At 44.3% G+C, this 20,000-nt stretch overlaps 1 protein-coding gene across 1 annotated transcript in view; it reads left to right on the top strand.

Annotated features, from left to right (window-relative positions):
• LOC127921749 (rho guanine nucleotide exchange factor 40-like) overlaps positions 1 to 1,999 on the top strand; it is a 47,173-nt gene extending 45,174 nt beyond the window's left edge. The window contains exon 2 of the mRNA XM_052505368.1: positions 1,701 to 1,999. Within this exon, the coding sequence (XP_052361328.1) occupies positions 1,701 to 1,925 (225 nt within the window). The 3' untranslated portion in view covers positions 1,926 to 1,999. The remainder of the gene's footprint in view (positions 1 to 1,700) is intronic.
• Positions 2,000 to 20,000: the final 18,001 nt, after the last annotated feature.

Genomic DNA, 20,000 nt, shown 5'->3' with positions numbered 1-20,000 from the left:
TGTGCTTCAAATGGCACCATATTCCCTATATAGTGCACTACTTTAGACCAGGGCCCTATGGCACCCTGTTCCCTATATATAGTGTACTACTTTAGACCAGGGCCCTATGGCACCCTCTTCCCGATATAGTGCACTACTTTAGACCAGGATCCAATGGCACCCTGTTCCCTATATATAGTACACTACTTTAGACCAGGGCCCTATGGCACCCTGTTCCCTATATAGTACACTACTTTAGACCAGAGCCCTATGGCACCCTCTTCCCGATATAGTGCACTACTTTAGACCTGGATCCAATGGCACCCTCTTCCCTATATAGTGCACTACTTTAGACCAGAACCCAATGGCACCCTATTCCCTATACTGTGCACTACTTTAGACCAGGATCCAATGGCACCCTGTTCTGCCACCTGAGTCCTTTTAAACATCTGTTTCACTGACAGACGCCCCCAGAACTAGTGTTCTGCTTTCTGTGTCTGAGAGGGACATGTGGCAGTCTTTCTACCTGATGATGAAAACACTGTTGAAGGTTATGGTCTTGTGTTGGAACCAACTACTTTGTGTGTATCTAACCCAATCTCCTCTCTTCTCTATACTGTGCCTACTTTCACCAGGATCCAACTCACCCTCTTCTCCTATATAGTGCACTCTCTCAGAACCTGGCACCCTATTCATCCTCTCCAGGATCCAATGGCCTCTCTTCCCTCTATCCTACTTTAGACCAGGGCCCTATCCTCCCTATTCCCTATATAGTACACTCTTTAGACCAGAGCCCTATCACCCTCTTCCCGATATAGTGCCTCTTTAGACAGGATCCAATCTCCTCTCTTCCCTATATAGTCATCTTCTCCAGAACATCCTCACCCTATTCCCTATATAGTGCACTACTTTAGACCAGGATCAATGGCACCCTGTTCTGCCACTCATCCTTTTAAACATCTGTTTCACTGACAGATCGGTCCCTCAGAACTAGTGTTCTGCCTATCTGAGAGGGACATGTGGAGTCTTTCTCTCATCACTGTTGAAGGTTATGGTCTTGTGTTGGAACCAACCTTTGTGTGTATCTAACCCTCTCCTCTCTCCTCTCTCCTCCTCTCCTCTCTCCTCCTCCCCCCTCTCCTCTCTCTCTCCTCTCTCCTCTTCTTCCCTCCTATCCTTCTCCTCTCTCATCCTCTCCTCTCTCATCCTCTCTCCTCTCATCCTCCCTCCTCCTCTCATCCTCTCCCTCTCCTCTCCTCCCCTCTCTCCTGTCCTCCTATCCTCCCTCTCTCTCTCCCTCCTCTCATCCTCCTCCCTCTCCTCTCTCCTCCTGCCTCTCCTCTATCTCCTCCCTCCTCTCCTCTCTCCTATCCTCTCCTCCTCATCTCTCCTATCTCCCTCTCTCATCCTCCTCCTCTCTCCTCTCCTCCTTCTCCTCTCTCCTCCTCTCCTCTCCTCTCCTCCTCCTCCCCTCTCTCCTCTCCTCTCTCCTCCTCCTCCTCTCCTCTCTCCTCCTCTCCTCTCTCTCCTCCTCCCTCTCTCCTATCTCTCTCTCTCCCTCCTCCCTCCTCCCTCTCTCCTCCTCTCCTCTCTCTCCCTCCCTCCCTCTCTCTCCTCTCTCCTCCTCCCCTCTCTCCTCTCTCCTCCTCCCCTCTCTCCTCTCTCCTCCTCCCCTCTCTCCTCTCTCTCTCCTCTCCTCCTCTCTTCTCCTCTCTCCTCAGGACTCTGAGTCTCTGGACAGTTGTATCCAGAACACCCTCTCAGCCCTCTACCCTCCGTTTGATGCCACAGCCTCCACGGTGCTGTGTCAGGTATTTGATGTGGTGGAGACCAGCTACAGAGGAGACGGAATAAGATACCTCATAGACTTCCTGGTCCCTGCCAAACACATCCTGCAGACCATCCAGCAACATGCCTGTGTGAGTAGCTACTACGTTATACTATAGATACCTCATAGACTTCCTGGTCCCTGCCAAACACATCCTGCAGACCATCCAGCAACATGCCTGTGTGAGTAGCTACTACGTTATACTATAGATACCTCATAGACTTCCTGGTCCCTGCCAAACACATCCTGCAGACCATCCAGCAACATGCCTGTGTGAGATACCTCATAGACTTCCTGGCTACTCCTGCACGTTATACTATAGATACCTCATAGACTTCCTGGTCCCTGCCAAACACATCCTGCAGACCATCCAGCAACATGCCTGTGTGAGTAGCTACTACGTTATACTATAGATACCTCATAGACTTCCTGGTCCTGCCAAACACATCCTGCAGACCATCCAGCAACATGCCTGTGTGAGTAGCTACTACGTTATACTATAGATACCTCATAGACTTCCTGGTCCCTGCCAAACACATCCTGCAGACCATCCAGCAACATGCCTGTGTGAGTAGCTACTACGTTATACTATAGATACCTCATAGACTTCCTGGTCCCTGCCAAACACATCCTGCAGACCATCCAGCAACATGCCTGTGTGAGTAGCTACTACGTTATACTATAGATACCTCATAGACTTCCTGGTCCCTGCCAAACACATCCTGCAGACCATCCAGCAACATGCCTGTGTGAGATACCTATACATAGACTTCCTGGTCCCTGCCAAACACATCCTGCAGACCATCCAGCAACATGCCTGTGTGAGTAGCTACTACGTTATACTATAGATACCTCATAGACTTCCTGGTCCCTGCCAAACACATCCTGCAGACCATCCAGCAACATGCCTGTGTGAGTAGCTACTACGTTATACTATAGATACCTCATATTCCTGGTCCCTGCCAAACACATCCTGCAGACCATCCAGCAACATGCCTGTGTGAGTAGCTACTACGTTATACTATAGATACCTTATAGACTTCCTGGTCCCTGCCAAACACATCCTGCAGACCATCCAGCAACATGCCTGTGTGAGTAGCTACTACGTTATACTATAGATACCTCATAGACTTCCTGGTCCCTGCCAAACACATCCTGCAGACCATCCAGCAACATGCCTGTGTGAGTAGCTACTACGTTATACTATAGATACCTCATAGACTTCCTGGTCCCTTATACAAACACATCCTGCAGACCATCCAGCAACATGCCTGTGTGAGTAGCTACTACGTTATACTATAGATACCTCATAGACTTCCTGGTCCTATACCTAACTACATCCTGCAGACCATCCAGCAACATGCCTGTGTGAGTAGCTACTACGTTATACTATAGATACCTCATAGACTTCCTGGTCCCTAAACACATCCTGCAGACCATCCAGCAACATGCCTGTGTGAGTAGCTACTACGTTATACTATAGATACCTCAGACCCTAGAACTTCCTGGTCCCTGCCAAACACATCCTGCAGACCATCCAGCAACATGCCTGTGTGAGTAGCTACTACGTTATACTATAGATACCTCATAGACTTCCTGGTCCTGCCAAACACATCCTGCAGACCATCCAGCAACATGCCTGTGTGAGTAGCTACTACGTTATACTATAGATACCTCAGACTTCCTGGTCCCTGCCAAACACATCCTGCAGACCATCCAGCAACATGCCTGTGTGAGTAGCTACTACGTTATACTATAGATACCTCATAGACTTTGGTCCCTGCCAAACACATCCTGCAGACCATCCAGCAACATGCCTGTGTGAGTAGCTACTACGTTATACTATAGATACCTCATAGACTTCCTGGTCCCTGCCAAACACATCCTGCAGACCATCCAGCAACATGCCTGTGTGAGGAGCTACCCCGTTATATAGATACTCATAGACTTCCTGGTCCCTGCCAAACACATCCTGCAGACCATCCAGCAACATGCCTGTGTGAGTAGCTACTGGATACCTCATAGACTTCCTGGTCCCTGCCAAACACATCCTGCAGACCATCCAGCAACATGCCTGTGTGAGTAGCTACTACGTTATACTATAGATACCTCATAGACTTCCTGGTCCCTGCCAAACACATCCTGCAGACCATCCAGCAACATGCCTGTGTGAGTAGCTACTACGTTATACTATAGATACCTCATAGACTTCCTGGTCCCTGCCAAACACATCCTGCAGACCATCCAGCAACATGCCTGTGTGAGTAGCTACTACGTTATACTATAGATACCTCATAGACTTCCTGGTCCCTGCCAAACACATCCTGCAGACCATCCAGCAACATGCCTGTGTGAGTAGCTACTACGTTATACTATAGATACCTCATAGACTTCCTGGTCCCTGCCAAACACATCCTGCAGACCATCCAGCAACATGCCTGTGTGAGTAGCTACTACGTTATACTATAGATACCTCATAGACTTCCTGGTCCCTGTCAAACACATCCTGCAGACCATCTACTTTAGACTTGTCCCTGCCAAACCATTCCAGACCATCCAGCCTGGTCCCTGACCAAACACATCCTGCAGACCATCCAGCAACATGCCTGTGTGAGTAGCTACTACGTTATACTATAGATACCTCATAGACTTCCTGGTCCCTGCCAAACACATCCTGCAGACCATCCAGCAACATGCCTGTGTGAGTAGCTACTACGTTATACTATAGATACCTCATAGACTTCCTGGTCCCTGCCAAACACATCCTGCAGACCATCCAGCAACATGCCTGTGTGAGTAGCTACTACGTTATACTATAGATACCTCATAGACTTCCTGGTCCCTGCCAAACACATCCTGCAGACCATCCAGCAACATGCCTGTGTGAGTAGCTACTACGTTATACTATAGATACCTCATAGACTTCCTGGTCCCTGCCAAACACATCCTGCAGACCATCCAGCAACATGCCTGTGTGAGTAGCTACTACGTTATACTATAGATACCTCATAGACTTCCTGGTCCCTGCCAAACACATCCTGCAGACCATCCAGCAACATGCCTGTGTGAGTAGCTACTACGTTATACTATAGATACCTCATAGACTTCCTGGTCCCTGCCAAACACATCCTGCAGACCATCCAGCAACATGCCTGTGTGAGTAGCTACTACGTTATACTATAGATACCTCATAGACTTCCTGGTCCCTGCCAAACACATCCTGCAGACCATCCAGCAACATGCCTGTGTGAGTAGCTACTACGTTATACTATAGATACCTCATAGACTTCCTGGTCCCTGCCAAACACATCCTGCAGACCATCCAGCAACATGCCTGTGTGAGTAGCTACTACGTTATACTATAGATACCTCATAGACTTCCTGGTCCCTGCCAAACACATCCTGCAGACCATCCAGCAACATGCCTGTGTGAGTAGCTACTACGTTATACCTAGATACCTCATAGACTTCCTGGTCCCTGCCAAACACATCCTGCAGACCATCCAGCAACATGCCTGTGTGAGAGCTCTGGGTCCCTGCCAAACACATCCTGCAGACCATCCAGCAACATGCCTGTGTGAGTAGCTACTACGTTATACTATAGATACCTCATAGACTTCCTGGTCCCTGCCAAACACATCCTGCAGACCATCCAGCAACATGCCTGTGTGAGTAGCTACTACGTTATACTATAGATACCTCATAGACTTCCTGGTCCCATCCTGCCAAACACATCCTGCAGACCATCCAGCAACATGCCTCCAGCAACATGCCTGAGTGAGCTACTACGTTATACTATAGATACCTCATAGACTTCCTGGTCCCTGCCAAACACATCCTGCAGACCATCCAGCAACATGCCTGTGTGAGTAGCTACTACGTTATACTATAGATACCTCATAGACTTCCTGGTCCCTGCCAAACACATCCTGCAGACCATCCAGCAACATGCCTGTGTGAGTAGCTACTACGTTATACTATAGATACCTCATAGACTTCCTGGTCCCTGCCAAACACATCCTGCAGACCATCCAGCAACATGCCTGTGTGAGTAGCTACTACGTTATACTATAGATACCTCATAGACTTCCTGGTCCCTGCCAAACACATCCTGCAGACCATCCAGCAACATGCCTGTGTGAGTAGCTACTACGTTATACTATAGATACCTCATAGACTTCCTGGTCCCTGCCAAACACATCCTGCAGACCATCCAGCAACATGCCTGTGTGAGTAGCTACTACGTTATACTATAGATACCTCATAGACTTCCTGGTCCCTGCCAAACACATCCTGCAGACCATCCAGCAACATGCCTGTGTGAGTAGCTACTACGTTATACTATAGATACCTCATAGACTTCCTGGTCCCTGCCAAACACATCCTGCAGACCATCCAGCAACATGCCTGTGTGAGTAGCTACTACGTTATACTATAGATACCTCATAGACTTCCTGGTCCCTGCCAAACACATCCTGCAGACCATCCAGCAACATGCCTGTGTGAGTAGCTACTACGTTATACTATAGATACCTCATAGACTTCCTGGTCCCTGCTGCCATCCAGCAACATGCCTGTGTGATAGCTACTGATACCTCATAGACTTCCTGGTCCCTGCCAAACACATCCTGCAGACCATCCAGCAACATGCCTGTGTGAGTAGCTACTACGTTATACTATAGATACCTCATAGACTTCCTGGTCCCTGCCAAACACATCCTGCAGACCATCCAGCAACATGCCTGTGTGAGTAGCTACTACGTTATACTATAGATACCTCATAGACTTCCTGGTCCCTGCCAAACACATCCTGCAGACCATCCAGCAACATGCCTGTGTGAGTAGCTACTACGTTATACTATAGATACCTCATAGACTTCCTGGTCCCTGCCAAACACATCCTGCAGACCATCCAGCAACATGCCTGTGTGAGTAGCTACTACGTTATACTATAGATACCTCATAGACTTCCTGGTCCCTGCCAAACACATCCTGCAGACCATCCAGCAACATGCCTGTGTGAGTAGCTACTACGTTATACTATAGATACCTCATAGACTTCCTGGTCCCTGCCAAACACATCCTGCAGACCATCCAGCAACATGCCTGTGTGAGTAGCTACTACGTTATACTATAGATACCTCCTGCCATAGACTTCCTGGTCCCTGATACCAAACACATCCTGCAGACCATCCAGCAACATGCCTGTGTGAGTAGCTACTACGTTATACTATAGATACCTCATAGACTTCCTGGTCCCTGCCAAACACATCCTGCAGACCATCCAGCAACATGCCTGTGTGAGTAGCTACTACGTTATACTATAGATACCTCATAGACTTCCTGGTCCCTGCCAAACACATCCTGCAGACCATCCAGCAACATGCCTGTGTGAGTAGCTACTACGTTATACTATAGATACCTCATAGACTTCCTGGTCCCTGCCAAACACATCCCATCCAGCAGACCATCCAGCAACATCCTGCCTGTGTGAGTAGCTACTACGTTATACTATAGATACCTCATAGACTTCCTGGTCCCTGCCAAACACATCCTGCAGACCATCCAGCAACATGCCTGTGTGAGTAGCTACTACGTTATACTATAGATACCTCATAGACTTCCTGGTCCCTGCCAAACACATCCTGCAGACCATCCAGCAACATGCCTGTGTGAGTAGCTACTACGTTATACTATAGATACCTCATAGACTTCCTGGTCCCTGCCAAACACATCCTGCAGACCATCCAGCAACATGCCTGTGTGAGTAGCTACTACGTTATACTATAGATACCTCATAGACTTCCTGGTCCCTGCCAAACACATCCTGCAGACCATCCAGCAACATGCCTGTGTGAGTAGCTACTACGTTATACTATAGATACCTCATAGACTTCCTGGTCCTGCCAAACACATCCTGCAGACCATCCAGCAACATGCCTGTGTGAGTAGCTACTACGTTATACTATAGATACCTCATAGACTTCCTGGTCCCTGCCAAACACATCCTGCAGACCATCCAGCAACATGCCTGTGTGAGTAGCTACTACGTTATACTATAGATACCTCATAGACTTCCTGGTCCTGCCAAACACATCCTGCAGACCATCCAGCAACATGCCTGTGTGAGTAGCTACTACGTTATACTATAGATACCTCATAGACTTCCTGGTCCCTGCCAAACACATCCTGCAGACCATCCAGCAACATGCCTGTGTGAGTAGCTACTACGTTATACTATAGATACCTCATAGACTTCCTGGTCCCTGCCAAACACATCCTGCAGACCATCCAGCAACATGCCTGTGTGAGTAGCTACTACGTTATACTATAGATACCTCATAGACTTCCTGGTCCCTGCCAAACACATCCTGCAGACCATCCAGCAACATGCCTGTGTGAGTAGCTACTACGTTATACTATAGATACCTCATAGACTTCCTGGTCCCTGCCAAACACATCCTGCAGACCATCCAGCAACATGCCTGTGTGAGTAGCTACTACGTTATACTATAGATACCTCATAGACTTCCTGGTCCCTGCCAAACACATCCTGCAGACCATCCAGCAACATGCCTGTGTGAGTAGCTACTACGTTATACTATAGACCTCATACTTCCTGGTCCCTGCCAAACACATCCTGCAGACTTGCCTGTGTGAGTAGCCTACGTTATACTATAGCCAAGACTTCCTGGTCCCTGCCATCCTGCAGACCATCCAGCAACATGCCTGTGTGAGTAGCTACTACGTTATACTATAGTTACCTCATAGACTTCCTGGTCCTTGCCAAACACATCCTGCAGACCATCCAGCAACATGCCTGTGTGAGTAGCTACTACGTTATACTATAGATACCTCATAGACTTCCTGGTCCCTGCCAAACACATCCTGCAGACCATCCAGCAACATGCCTGTGTGAGTAGCTACTGTGACTTCCTGGTCCCTGCCAAACACATAGACCATCCAGCAACATGCCTGTGTGAGTTATACTATAGATACCTCATAGACTTCCTGGTCCCTGCCAAACACATCCTGCAGACCATCCAGCAACATGCCTGTGTGAGTAGCTACTACGTTATACTATAGATACCTCATAGACTTCCTGGTCCCTGCCAAACACATCCTGCAGACCATCCAGCAACATGCCTGTGTGAGTAGCTAATACGTTATACTATAGATACCTCATAGACTTCCTGGTCCTTGCCAAACACATCCTGCAGACCATCCAGCAACATGCCTGTGTGAGTAGCTACTACGTTATACTATAGTTACCTCATAGACTTCCTGGTCCCTGCCAAACACATCCTGCAGACCATCCAGCAACATGCCTGTGTGAGTAGCTACTACGTTATACTATAGATACCTCATAGACTTCCTGGTCCCTGCCAAACACATCCTGCAGACCATCCAGCAACATGCCTGTGTGAGTAGCTACTACGTTATACTATAGATACCTCATAGACTTCCTGGTCCCTGCCAAACACATCCTGCAGACCATCCAGCAACATGCCTGTGTGAGTAGCTACTACGTTATACTATAGTTACCTCATAGACTTCCTGGTCCCTGCCAAACACATCCTGCAGACCATCCAGCAACATGCCTGTGTGAGTAGCTACTACGTTATACTATAGATACCTCATAGACTTCCTGGTCCCTGCCAAACACATCCTGCAGACCATCCAGCAACATGCCTGTGTGAGTAGCTAATTATACGTTATACTATAGATACCTCATAGACTTCCTGGTCCCTGCCAAACACATCCTGCAGACCATCCAGCAACATGCCTGTGTGAGTAGCTACTACGTTATACTATAGATACCTCATAGACTTCCTGGTCCTTGCCAAACACATCCTGCAGACCATCCAGCAACATGCCTGTGTGAGTAGCTACTACGTTATACTATAGTTACCTCATAGACTTCCTGGTCCCTGCCAAACACATCCTGCAGACCATCCAGCAACATGCCTGTGTGAGTAGCTACTACGTTATACTATAGATACCTCATAGACTTCCTGGTCCCTGCCAAACACATCCTGCAGACCATCCAGCAACATGCCTGTGTGAGTAGCTACTACGTTATACTATAGATACCTCATAGACTTCCTGGTCCCTGCCAAACACATCCTGCAGACCATCCAGCAACATGCCTGTGTGAGTAGCTAATACGTTATATTGTAGTTACCTTATACTACTACTACTACGTTATACTATAGTTACCTTATACTACTATTGACCATCCAGCAACATGCCTGTGTGAGTAGCTACTACATTATACTATAGTTACCTTATACTACTACTGCTACTACTACGTTATACTATAGTTACCTTATACTACTACTGCTACTACTACATTATACTATAGTTACCTTATACTACTATTGACCATCCAGCAACATACCTGTGTGAGTAGCTACTACGTTATACTATAGTTACCTTATACTACTACTACTACGTTATACTATAGTTACCTTATACTACTACTACTACTACGTTATACTATAGTTACCTTATACTACTACTGCTACTACTACATTATACTATACTTACCTTATACTACTACTGCTACTACTACATTATACTATAGTTACCTTATACTACTACTGCTACTACTACATTATACTATAGTTACCTTATACTACTACTGTTACTACTACGTTATACTATAGTTACCTTATACTACTACTGCTACTACTACATTATACTATACTTACCTTATACTACTACTGCTACTACTACGTTATACTATAGTTACCTTATATTACTACTACTACTACTACGTTATACTATAGTTACCTTATACTCCTATTGGTAATCCAGCAACATGTCTGTGTGAGTAGCTACTACATTATACTATAGTTACCTTATACTACTACTACTACTACTACTACTACATTATACTATAGTTACCTTCTACTGCTACTACTACATTATACTATAGTTACCTTATACTGCTACTACTACTACTACGTTATACTATAGTTACCTTATACTACTACTACTACTACATTATACTATAGTTACCTTATACTACTACTACTACTACATTATACTATAGTTACCTTATACTACTACTACTACTATGTTATACTATAGTTACCTTATACTACTACTGCTACTACTACATTATACTATAGTAACCTTATACTACTACTACTACGTTATACTATAGTTACCTTATACTACTACTACTACATTATACTATAGTTACCTTATACTACTACTGCTACTACTACATTATACTATAGTTACCTCATACTACTACTACATTATACTATCGTTACCTTATACTACTACTGCTACTACTACGTTATACTGTAGTTACCTTATACTACTACTGCTACTACTACGTTATACTATAGTTACCTTATACTACTACTGCTACTACTATGTTATACTATAGTTACCTTATACTACTACTACGTTATACTATAGTTACCTTATACTACTACTGCTACTACTACATTATACTATAGTTACCTTATACTGATACTACTACGTTATACTATAGTTACCTTATACTACTACTGCTACTACTACGTTATACTATAGTTACCTTATACTACTACTGCTACCACTACATTATACTATAGTTACCTTATACTGATACTACTACGTTATACTATAGTTACCTTATACTACTACTGCTACTACTACATTACCTTATACTACTACTGCTACTACTACGTTATACTATAGTTACCTCATACTACTACTGCTACTACTACGTTATACTATAGTTACCTTATACTGCTACTGCTACTACTACGTTATACTATAGTTACCTTATACTACTACTACTACTACTATGTCATACTATAGTTACATACTACTACTACTACTACTACATTATACTATAGTAACTATACTGCTACTACGTTATACGATAGTAACCTTATACTACTACTACTACGCTATACTATCGTTACCTTATACCACTACGACTACGGTATACTATATAGTTACCTTATACTACTACTGACCATCCAGCAACATGCCTGTGTGAGTAGCTACTACATTATACTATAGTTACCTTATACTACTACTACGTTATACTATAGTAACCTTATCCTACTACTGCTATGTTATACTATAGCACCTCACTATACTACTACTACGTTATACTATAGTAACCTTTATCCTACTACTGCTATGTTATACTATAGCACCTCATACTACTACTACTACTACTACTACGTTATACTATAGTTACCTCTTACTACTACTACTACTACTACTACGTTATACTACATTATACCACTACTGCTACTACTACGTTATACGTTACCTCATACTACTACTACTTCTACGTTATACTGTAACCTTATACCACTACTACTACTACGTTATACTATAGTAACCTTATACTACTACCACTACTACTACTACTATACAAATACCACTACTACTATGTTATACTATAGTAACATTATACTGCTACTACTACTACTACTACTACTACTACTAATATACTACTACGACTACTACAACTACTAGTAGAACTATTCTACCACAACCAATATACTACTACTATACTACTACTACTACAACCACTATTAGTACTATACTACTACTATTAGTACTATACTACTACTGCTGTTGCCACTATTACTAATACTACTATACTACTACTGCTACCACTACTGCTATACTACTACTGACACTACTACTATACTACTACATACTGCTGCTACTACTGTTACTACTACTACTTCTGCTACTACTACTACTATACTACTACTACTACTACAACCACTATTAGTACTATACTACTACAACTACTATTAGTACTATACTACTACTACTGCTGCCACTATTACCAATACTACTATACTACTACTACCACTATACTTCGCCTACTATACTAATACTGCTACTACACTACGATCACTATACTACTATACTACTACCTCTACTACTATTGCTACTACTATACTACTACCACTACTACAACTGCTACTATTACTACTATACTACTACCACTACTACAACTGCTACTATTACTACTATACTACTACCACTACTACTGCTACTTACTATTACTACTACTACCACAACTACCACTGCGGCTACTACTATACTACTACTACTACTACTACTACTACTACTATTACTACTGTGACTATTACTACTATACTACTACTACTCCTACTACTACTATTGCTACTATACTACTACTACTACTACCACTACTACTATACTACTACTGATACTGCTGCTACTACTGTTACTACTACTACTACTGCTACTACTACTACTATACTACTACTACTGCTACTACTACTACTACTACTATACTACTACTACTACTACTACCACAACTACTACTGTGACTATTACTACTATACTACTACTACTACCACCACTACGGCTATACTACTACTGACACTACTACTATACTACTACTGATACTACTGTTACTACTACTACTACTGCTACTACTACTAATATACTACTACTACTACTACTACTATTACTACTATACTACTACTACTACCACTACTGTCTTCCACTAGGTCTACTACTGATACTGCTACCACTGTTACTACTACTACTACTGCTACTACTACTACACTATACTACTACTACTACTGTACCCTACACTACTACTACTACACTACTACTACTATACCACTACTAGTGCCTGGTCATTACTAGTACTGCTACTCCTACTACTATACTACTACTGGTATTACTAGTACTGCTACTACTACTACTATACTACTTGGTATTACTAGTATACTTACTACTACTACTACTGGTATTACTGGTACTGCTACCCTTACTATACTACTACTACTACTTGATTAACTATACTACTTGGTATCTAGTACTGCTACTACTACCATACTACTACTGGTATTACTAGTACTGCTACTACTATACTACTACTGTATTACTAGTATACTACTACTACTACTACTCACTACTGGTAACTGCTACTACTACTACTGTTATTAGTAGTATACACTACTACTACTACTACTACTACTGTTATTACTAGTATACTACTCTACTACTACTATACTACTACTGGTATTACTAGTACTGCTACTCCTAACATGTTCAACTCTCAGATCCCTTCTGTTCCTCCTGCTCTTCAGATGGTTTCCTCTCCTCTGTCAACCTCTGTTATTACTAGTATACTACTACTACTACTACTACTACTACTTACTACTACTACTACTACTATACTAGTACTACTATACTCTACTACTATACTACTGCCAGTAGTAGTAGTACTACTACTTGGTGTACTATACTACTACTACTACTACTATACTACTACTACTAACTGCTACTACTACTACTACTAGTTCTGCTACTACTACTGCTGCTACTGCTGGTGTTACTGTACTTGCTGTATCTGTTCCATACTCTGCTGGTGCTGCTACCACTACTACTGCCACTACTGCTGCTACTACTGCTTACTAGTACTACTGCTACTACTACTAATACTATACTGCTGCTACTGCTGCTACTACTACTACTGCTGCTGCTACTACTAGTACTGCTGCTGCTACTACTACTACTATATTACTACTACTACTGTGCTGCTGGGTTCTGTACTTGGTGCTGCTGCTACTGCTACTACTAGTACTACTACTACTACTACTAATACTACTACTACTACTACTATACTGCTCTTCAGATGGTTTCCTCTCCTCTGTCAACCTCTGTCTTTCAACTCCGTCTGTCCTTCCGTCTGTCGTGGTGGAGGTTGGTGGTGTCAGGGGACGGCTGATGAAACCCAGCTCTAACTCCTGGTGTTGATGGGTCATTGTTGTGGTCCTGCTGCTGCTGTTGAGTTGAGGGAGGGAGGGGGGGCGAGAAGAGTGGAGGGAGGGGGAAGGTCTGTGGAGGTTGGTTTTTCTTTCTCTCTTTAAATGAACACACCTGGTCTATTCAGGCCTCCAGTCTTCCCAGGTCATATAATATGACACCTTCCTCCCCAGAGAGAATAGGCTGTGCCTCAAATGCCACCCTGTTCAGTGCCCTGGTCAACAGGCGTGCATTGGGAAAGTAGTCAGACCCTTTGACCTCTTCCACATTGTGTTAGGGTACAACCTTATTCTAAAATTGATTAAATACTTTTTTCCCCGTCATCTGTTTATACACAATATTCCATAATGACAAATCAAAAACAGTTTTTTAGAAATGTTTGCAAATGACAACACACCAGGAGTTCTGTATTGGTGTTCCATTCTGACAACACACCAGGAGTTCTGTATTGGTGTTCCATTCTGACAACACACCAGGAGTTCTGTATTGGTGTTGTGTTCCATTCTGACAACACACCAGGAGTTCTGTATTGGTGTTCCATTCTGACAACACACCAGGAGTTCTGTATTGGTGTGGTGTTCCATTCTGACAACACACCAGGAGTTCTGTATTGGTGTGGTGTTACATTCTGACAACACACCAGGAGTTCTGTATTGGTGTAGTGTTCCATTCTGACAACACACCAGGAGTTCTGTATTGGTGTTGTGTTCCATTCTGACAACACACCAGGAGTTCTGTATTGGTGTGGTGTTACATTCTGACAACACACCAGGAGTTCTGTATTGGTGTTCCATTCTGACAACACACCAGGAGTTCTATATTGGTGTAGTGTTCCATTCTGACAACACACCAGGAGTTCTGTATTGGTGTTCCATTCTGACAACACACCAGGAGTTCTGTATTGGTGTTGTGTTCCATTCTGACAACACACCAGGAGTTCTGTATTGGTGTGGTGTTCCATTCTGACAACACACCAGGAGTTCTGTATTGGTGTTCCATTCTGACAACACACCAGGAGTTCTGTATTGGTGTGGTGTTCCATTCTGACAACACACCAAGAGTTCTGTATTGGTGTTCCATTCTGACAACACACCAGGAGTTCTGTATTGGTGTGGTGTTCCATTCTGACAACACACCAGGAGTTCTGTATTGGTGTTCCATTCTGACAACACACCAGGAGTTCTGTATTGGTGTGGTGTTCCATTCTGACAACACACCAGGAGTTCTGTATTGGTGTGGTGTTCCATTCTGACAACACACCAGGAGTTCTGTATTGGTGTTCCATTCTGACAACACACCAGGAGTTCTGTATTGTGTTCCATTCTGACAACACACCAGGAGTTCTGTATTGGTGTGGTGTTCCATTCTGACAACACCCAGGGTTCTGTATTGGTGTAGTGTTCCATTCTGACAACACACCAGGAGTTCTGTATTGGTGTTCCATTCTGACAACACACCAGGAGTTCTGTATTGGTGTTCCATTCTGACAACACACCAGGAGTTCTGTATTGGTGTTCCATTCTGACAACACACCAGGAGTTCTGTATTGGTGTTCCATTCTGACAACACACCAGGAGTTCTGTATTGGTGTTCCATTCTGACAACACACCAGGAGTTCTGTATTGGTGGTCCATTCTGACAACACACCAGGAGTTCTGTATTGGTGTGGTGTTCCATTCTGACAACACATCATGAGTTCTGTATTGGTGTAGTCCATTCTGACAACACACCAGGAGTTCTGTATTGGTGTGGTGTTCCATTCTGACAACACACCAGGAGTTCTGTATTGGTGTGGTGTTCCATTCTGACAACTCACCAGGAGTTCTGTATTGGTGTTCCATTCTGACAACACACCAGGAGTTCTGTATTGGTGTAGTGTTCCATTCTGACAACACACCAGGAGTTCTGTATTGGTGTTCCATTCTGACAACACCAGGAGTTCTGTATTGGTGTGGTGTTCCATTCTGACAACACACCAGGAGTTCTGTATTGGTGTTCCATTCTGACAACACACCAGGAGTTCTGTATTGGTGTTCCATTCTGACAACACACCAGGAGTTCTGTATTGGTGTTGTGTTCCATTCTGACAACACACCAGGAGTTCTGTATTGGTGTGGTGTTCCATTCTGACAACACACCAGGAGTTCTGTATTGGTGTGGTGTTCCATTCTGACAACACACCAGGAGTTCTGTATTGGTGTTCCATTCTGACAACACACCAGGAGTTCTGTATTGGTGTAGTGTTCCATTCTGACAACACAACAGGAGTTCTGTATTGGTGTTCCATTCTGACAACACACCAGGAGTTCTGTATTGGTGTGGTGTTCCATTCTGACAACACACAGGAGTTCTATATTGGTGTAGTGTTCCATTCTGACAACACACCAGGGGTTCTGTATTGGTGTAGTGTTCCATTCTGACAACACACGAGGAGTTCTGTATTGGTGTGGTGTTCCATTCTGACAACACACCAGGAGTTCTGTATTGGTGTTCCATTCTGACAACACACCAGGAGTTCTGTATTGGTGTTGTGTTCCATTCTGACAACACACCAGGAGTTCTGTATTGGTGTTGTGTTCCATTCTGACAACACACCAGGAGTTCTGTATTGGTGTGGTGTTCCATTCTGACAACACACCAGGAGTTCTGTATTGGTGTTCCATTCTGACAACACACCAGGAGTTCTGTATTGGTGTGGTGTTCCATTCTGACAACACACCAGGAGTTCTATATTGGTGTAGTGTTCCATTCTGACAACACACCAGGAGTTCTGTATTGGTGTGGTGTTCCATTCTGACAACACACCAGGAGTTCTATATTGGTGTAGTGTTCCATTCTGACAACACACCAGGAGTTCTGTATTGGTGTTCCATTCTGACAACACACCAGGAGTTCTGTATTGGTGTTCCATTCTGACAACACACCAGGAGTTCTGTATTGGTGTTTCATTCTGACAACACACCAGGAGTTCTGTATTGGTGTGGTGTTCCATTCTGACAACACACCAGGAGTTCTGTATTGGTGTGGTGTTCCATTCTGACAACACACCAGGAGTTCTGTATTGGTGTGGTGTTCCATTCTGACAACACACCAGGAGTTCTGTATTGGTGTTCCATTCTGACAACACACCAGGAGTTCTATATTGGTGTAGTGTTCCATTCTGACAACACACCAGGAGTTCTGTATTGGTGTTCCATTCTGACAACACACCAGGAGTTCTGTATTGGTGGTTTCCATTCTGACAAACACACCAGGAGTTCTGTATTGGTGTAGTGTTCCATTCTGACAACACACCAGGAGTTCTGTATTGGTGTTCCATTCTGACAACACACCAGGAGTTCTGTATTGGTGTTGTGTTCCATTCTGACAACACACCAGGAGTTCTGTATTGGTGTTCCATTCTGACAACACACCAGGAGTTCTGTATTGGTGTGGTGTTCCATTCTGACAACACACCAGGAGTTCTGTATTGGTGTTCCATTCTGACAACACACTAAGAGTTCTGTATTGGTGTTCCATTCTGACAACACACCAGGAGTTCTGTATTGGTGTTCCATTCTGATGGTTCTGTATTGGTGTTCCATTCTGACAACACACCAGGAGTTCTGTATTGGTGTTCCATTCTGACAACACACCAAGAGTTCTGTATTGGTGTTGTGTTCCATTCTGACAACACACCAGGGTTCTGTATTGGTGTGGTGTTCCATTCTGACAACACACCAGGAGTTCTGTATTGGTGTAGTGTTCCATTCTGACAACACACCAGGAGTTCTGTATTGGTGTGGTGTTCCATTCTGACAACACACCATGAGTTCTGTATTGGTGTAGTGTTCCATTCTGACAACACACCAGGAGTTCTGTATTGGTGTAGTGTTCCATTCTGACAACACATCATGAGTTCTGTATTGGTGTAGTGTTCCATTCTGACAACACATCATGAGTTCTGTATTGGTGTAGTGTTCCATTCTGACAACACACCAGGAGTTCTGTATTGGTGTTCCATTCTGACAACACACCAGGAGTTCTGTATTGGTGTTCCATTCTGACAACACACCAGGAGTTCTGTATTGGTGTGGTGTTCCATTCTGACAACACACCAGGAGTTCTGTATTGGTGTTCCATTCTGACAACACACCAGGAGTTCTGTATTGGTGTTCCATTCTGACAACACACCAGGAGTTCTGTATTGGTGTGGTGTTCCATTCTGACAACACACCAGGAGTTCTGTATTGGTGTTCCATTCTGACAACACACCAGGAGTTCTGTATTGGTGTGGTGTTCCATTCTGACAACACACCAGGAGTTCTGTATTGGTGTTCCATTCTGACAACACACCAGGAGTTCTGTATTGGTGTTCCATTCTGACAACACACCAGGAGTTCTGTATTGGTGTTCCATTCTGACAACACACCAGGAGTTCTGTATTGGTGTTCCATTCTGACAACACACCAGGAGTTCTGTATTGGTGTTCCATTCTGACAACACACCAGGAGTTCTGTATTGGTGTTCCATTCTGACAACACACCAGGAGTTCTGTATTGGTGTGGTGTTCCATTCTGACAGTCCTCCTCCTCTTGGTGACTACAGTCCTCCTCCTCTTGGTGACTACAGTCCTCCTCCTCTTGGTGACTACAGTCCTCCTCCTCTTGGTGACTACAGTCTCCCTCCTCTTGGTGACTACAGTCCTCCTCCTCTTGGTTAGACTGGTTCGGTGACTACAGTCCTCCTCCTCTTGGTGACTACAGTCCTCCTCCTCTTGGTTAGACTGGCTCGGTGACTGAGAGAGGTTACCCAAACAGGACACGTTGCAGAGCTAGTATCACAGGCATGACCGGACAAGACCAGGCCGTACAGAATGAGAGACCAGAGAGCGGCGTAATGAGAGGGAATGGCTCACCACCTGGATGAGTAGTAAGACATGGGAGAAACACCTGGTTTAGGTGACTCAGAGCAATAGAGACAGGGAGAGCACCTCTATTAGTGACTCGTTTGGTGACTCAGAGCAATAGAGACAGGGGAGAGCACCTCTATTAGTGACTCGTTTAGGTGAATCAGAGGGAATAGAGACAGGGAGAGCACCTCTATTAGTGACTCGTTTAGGTGATTCAGAGCAATAGAGACAGGGAGAGCGCCTCTTAGTGACTCATTTAGGTGAATCAGAGCAATAGAGACAGGGAGAACACCTCTATTAGTGACTCATTTAGGTGACTCAGAGCAATAGAGACAGGGAGAGCGCCTCTTAGTGACTCATTTAGGTGACTCAGAGCAATAGTTTAGTGACTCAGAGCAATAGAGACAGGGAGAGCACCTCTATTTGTGACCTGGCTCGTTTAGTGACTCACAGGGGTGACTCAGAGCAATAGAGACAGGGAGAGCACCTCTATTAGTGACTCGTTTAGGTGACTCAGAG

The sequence above is a fragment of the Oncorhynchus keta genome, unplaced genomic scaffold (genome assembly GCF_023373465.1).
Source record: "Oncorhynchus keta strain PuntledgeMale-10-30-2019 unplaced genomic scaffold, Oket_V2 Un_contig_2343_pilon_pilon, whole genome shotgun sequence".
In the NCBI taxonomy this organism is placed as follows: Eukaryota; Metazoa; Chordata; class Actinopteri; order Salmoniformes; family Salmonidae; genus Oncorhynchus; species Oncorhynchus keta.
This window is presented reverse-complemented; position numbering and strand designations above follow the sequence as displayed.